This window comes from Silurus aristotelis (genome assembly GCF_946808225.1).
Source record: "Silurus aristotelis genome assembly, chromosome: 8".
NCBI lineage: Eukaryota > Metazoa > Chordata > Actinopteri > Siluriformes > Siluridae > Silurus > Silurus aristotelis.
This window is the reverse complement of record NC_139581.1, coordinates 470001-475000: the sequence shown is the minus strand read 5'-3', so window position 1 is coordinate 475000 and position 5000 is coordinate 470001. Positions and strand designations below refer to the sequence as shown.

General features: G+C 42.4%; 1 protein-coding gene across 6 annotated transcripts in view; it reads left to right on the top strand.

Moving 5' to 3' along the window:
• The window catches only part of hectd3 (HECT domain containing 3), a 57971-nt gene that overhangs the window by 27324 nt on the left and 25647 nt on the right, over positions 1-5000 (top strand). For all 6 annotated transcript variants that reach the window (XM_083547852.1, XM_083547850.1, XM_083547849.1 and 3 more), the window contains 4 exons: positions 570-652; positions 743-908; positions 1140-1221; positions 1392-1574. In XM_083547852.1, the coding sequence (XP_083403978.1) occupies positions 570-652; positions 743-908; positions 1140-1221; positions 1392-1574 (514 nt within the window). The remainder of the gene's footprint in view (positions 1-569; positions 653-742; positions 909-1139; positions 1222-1391; positions 1575-5000) is intronic.

Below are 5000 nucleotides of genomic sequence, written 5' to 3'. Positions count from 1 at the left end.
ATATTCAGCTGTCCTGTTTTTTCTTATTTTTTTCTCTCCTCGTTATTATTATGTTTTCCTCTTCCTCAATAAAGTGTGTATGAGAAGCTCTGTGGCATCACTGTGGGGTCTGAAGTGTGCATGTGGTGTATTTAGTGGTGTAAAGGTTTCAGATGGGGACAGAAACCACATCCCTCAGGTTTCCATAGTGATCTGTACACTGTAGATGTTCTCCTGCTCCACAGCGGATATAAAACATTTCCACCCCTGTTACAAAATACAGGTGTTTATTACCTGCATAAATCATCATCATAATCTGCTTCCTGAAGTGAAGTGACCAGACATTCACCTGGATCTGTTCTGTGATTTATAACTGTACAGATTATTCACTAATACGGACTCTCTAATGTACAGCATGTTCACTGGAGTATTTCTGTTTTTAAAGATAAAAATCAAATTATAGTTGAGCTGTTCAGCTGTAAATACTGTGTAGAATAACAAGTATACGCTTTAAGTGTAAAGTGCACAGGTGCTCTAATCTGAATAATGTTATTGTGTGTGTGTGTGTGTGTGTGTGTGTGTGTGTACAGTAATCTGATCGGTGAGGTTTGTGTGTTAGAGGACATGAGCACACACTTACCCATCATTGAGATCCGAATTGAGGAGTGTAGAGGTGAGAGACACATCATCATCATCATCATCATCAGTCATTATTATTAAAGATATTAAGACTTCATTGCAGTGTGTGTGTGTGATGTCTTAGATGGTGGAATTGATGTAAGGATCAGAGGGCTGAAGATTAAATCCTCCTGTGAAAGAGATCTGGGTCTGAACGCTGACGTGTTCAAATCACCAAATCTAGTGCGCTTCCCTCGCCTGGAGGGCACCCCGCCTGACGTCCTGTACCGCCGCACACTGCTGATCCTGAGGTTACACACACACACACACACACACACACACACACACACACACACACATTAAAACACAGTCCTCCTGAGGTCCTGTAGCACACACTGCTTAATGTGATAACACACAGTATTGGATTCACTTATTATATTCTTACATTCAGTAAATTCAGGGGTATTCATTTCTGTGTGTGTGTGTGTGTGTGTGTGTGTGTGTGTGTGTGTGTGTGTGTGTGTGTGTGTGTGTGTGTGTAGGTTTATTACTGTCCTGGACAGTCTGCTTCCTCACCTGGTACCTGCATGGGACTACAGCCTCAGCACCTTCAACCAGATTAAAGTGAGAGCCCCAGCCACTGCAGAAAATTCATCACCACCTCCTGACCAATCAGAGCGCAGAACTCAGATGATTAGATTTTATTGCATTAATCATGGTTATAATGAAAGCTGTCAGTGATATTAATATTCCTGATCATTATTATTGATTCTAATTATTTCTACTTCCTGTAGAATATAAAGCAGTTCCTGTTGCTGTCGAAGCGTCGCTCTGCTCTCATTATACAGTGTCTGAAAGACTCCGAGTCGAGTAAACCCAGCTTCATGCCTCGCCTCTACATCAACCGCCGCCTCGCCATGGAGCACCGCGACAACCCCAATCTCGATCCCACCTGTAAACACGCTGTCTTTACTCAGGTTAATATACACACACACACACACACACACACACACACACACACACACACACACACACACACAGAAATAACATATACACATACATATACACACACACACACATACATACACACACACATACATACATACACACACAGAAACGCCATGTTTACTCAGGTTAATATATCCACAGTGAGGAAAATAAGTATTTGAACACTCTGCTATTTTGCAAGTTCTCCCACTTAGAAATCATGGAGGGTCTGAAATTGTCATCGTAGGTGCATGTCCACTGTGAGAGACATAATCTAGAAAAATAAATCCAGAAATCACAATATATGATTTTTAAACTATTTATTTGTATGATACAGCTGCAAATAAGTATTTGAACACCTGTCTATCAGCTAGAATTCTGACCCTCAAAGACCTGTTAGTCTGCCTTTAAAATGTCCACCTCCACTACATTTATTATCCTAAATTAGATGCACCTGTTTGAGGTTGTTAGCTGCATAAAGACACCTGTCCACCCCGTACAATCAGTAAGAATCCAACTACTAACATGGCCAAGACCAAAGAGCTGTCCAAAGACACTAGAGACAAAATTATACACCTCCACAAGGATGGAAAGGGCTACGGGGAAATTGCCAAGCAGCTTGGTGAAAAAAGGTCCACTGTTGGAGCAATCATTAGAAAATGGAAAAAGCTAAACATGACTGTCAATCTTCCTCGGACTGGGGCTCCATGCAAGATCTCACCTCGTGGGGTCTCAATGATCCTAAGGATGGTGAGAAATCATCCCAGAACTACACGGGAGGCGCTGGTCAATGACCTGAAAAGAGCTGGGACCACCGTTTCCAAGGTTACTGTTGGTAATACACTAAGACGTCATGGTTTGAAATCATGCATGGCACGGAAGGTTCCCCTGCTTAAACCAGCACATGTCCAGGCACGTCTTAAGTTTGCCAATGACCATTTGGATGATCCAGAGGAGTCATGGGAGAAAGTCATGTGTTCAGATGAGACCGAAATAGAACTTTTGGGTCATAATTCCACTAAACGTGTTTGGAGAAAGAAGAATGATGAGTACCATCCCAAGAACACCATCCCTACTGTGAAGCATGGGGGTGGTAGCATCATGCTTTGGGGGTATTTTTCTGCACATGGGACAGGGCGACTGCACTGTATTAAGGAGAGGATGACCGGGGCCATGTATTGCGAGATTTTGGGGAACAACCTCCTTCCCTCAGTTAGAGCATTGAAGATGGGTCGAGGCTGGGTCTTCCAACATGACAATGACCCGAAGCACACAGCCAGGATAACCAAGGAGTGGCTCTGTAAGAAGCATATCAAGGTTCTGGCGTGGCCTAGCCAGTCTCCAGACCTAAACCTAATAGAGAATCTTTGGAGGGAGCTCAAACTCCGTGTTTCTCAGCGACAGGCCAGAAACCTGACTGATCTAGAGAAGATCTGTGTGGAGGAGTGGGCCAAAATCCCCCCTGCAGTGTGTGCAAACCTGGTGAAAAACTACAGGAAACGTTTGACCTCTGTAATTGCAAACAAAGGCTCCTGTACCAAATATTAACATTGACTTTCTCAGGTGTTCAAATACTTATTTGCAGCTGTATCATACAAATAAATAGTTAAAAAATCATATATTGTGAGTTCTGGATTTTTTTTATTAGATTATGTCTCTCACAGTGGACATGCACCTACGATGACAATTTCAGACCCCTCCATGATTTCTAAGTGGGAGAACTTGCAAAATAGCAGAGTGTTCAAATACTTATTTTACTCACTGTATATATATATATATACACACACTGGCGATCAAAATTAGAGAACAATTTATAAACAATTGAACATTTCTGAAATAATGTGATCTTCACTGCTCAACAGTTGAAGGAGTTTTTGTCGTGTCTATACCATGCTACCAGAACACCTTTTCCACAAAATAACTAAAGCATTTCCAAAAAAAACATTATTTTGCAGAAAACACACTGATCAAAATTAGAGAACACTTTTAGATTCTCTCAGTTATTGGTGTTAATCTGGTACCTGGTGCTAATTTCCTTGATTATCTGGCAACCCCTATTTAACTGGCAGCCTAACTTCCAGTTTCACCGACTCTGCAAGATGGTGCGCCGTTCTAAAGTGAGTGAAAGCCTCCAGCTGCAGGTTGTCCAGATGAAGGCCAAAGGGACGACCCTATCAGCCATAGCAAGACAAGTTGGTCGTTCCAAATCTGTGATTTCAAGAATATTGAATCTTTACATCATCACAAACTCATTCAAGTCCGCCAAGAAGTCTGGTCGTCCACGGAGGACAAATACAAGAGAGGACAGGATCCTGCGGAGGATCTCAATAGGCTTCGTTTCCACACTGCAGCTGGAATTGCTCACCAGTTCAGCGCTGAACAGGGTAAGGATCTGTCTCGTCATACAGTGTCTCGATGTTTAAGAGCATTTGGACTGAAAGCCACTCTGCAGTGATCAAACCTCTCATTAGCAGAAAGAATCAAAAGGCTAGACTAAGCTTTGCTGAGGAGCATGTTATGTGGACAGAGGAGAACTGGTCCAAAGTTCACTTCAGTGATGAAAGCAAGTTTAAATTATTTGGGTCCGATGGGAAACATTATGTTCGGCGACAAACTGGAGAAAGACTGAACCCAAAGTGTGTAAAGAAGTCAGTGAAAAGTGGAGGAGGAAGTGTGATGGTTTGGGGCATGTGTTCTGCAGCAGGAGTTGGGCCTCTTATACAGCTACATGGCAGAGTGAATGCAAATGTTAATCAGAACCTTCTTCAACAACAACCTTCTTCCTTCCCTGCGTTCATCACCCAATCAGCCCGCTGTGTTCCTGCAGAACAACGCTCCATGTCACACAGCAAAACGGGTAAAGCAGTTCCTTTAAAACTGAAAAGATTGAAATAATGCCATGTCCTGCCCAGAGTCCTGATCTCAACCCAATAGAGAACCTCTGAAAAATCCTTGGTGACAAAGTTATGGCCAAGAAACCCACTACAGTCACCAAACTGTGGAGGAGACTGGAAGAAGAGTGGACCAAAATCACACCAGAGCAGTGTGAGAGACTGGTGCTGTCCTGTGGCTGCAGATGTGCTGAAGTCATTCAGAGCAGAGGCCTGGACACTTCCTACTAATTACTGACTGTTGTAACCTTCAGAACACGTTGTTGTAATCTTTTTCCATGCTACAGTCATTGTTGTTCTCTAATTTTGATCAGTGTGTTTTCTGCAAAATAATGTTTTTTTAAATGCCTTAGTTATTTTGTGAAAAAGGTGTTCTGGTAGCATGATATAGACACGACAAAAACTCCTTCAACTGTGGAGCAGTGAAGATCACATTACTTCAGAATTGTTCAATTGTTTCTATCTACATAATATATATATATATATATATATACTTCCCGTGGGCTCACCACCTGCAGGAGGGGC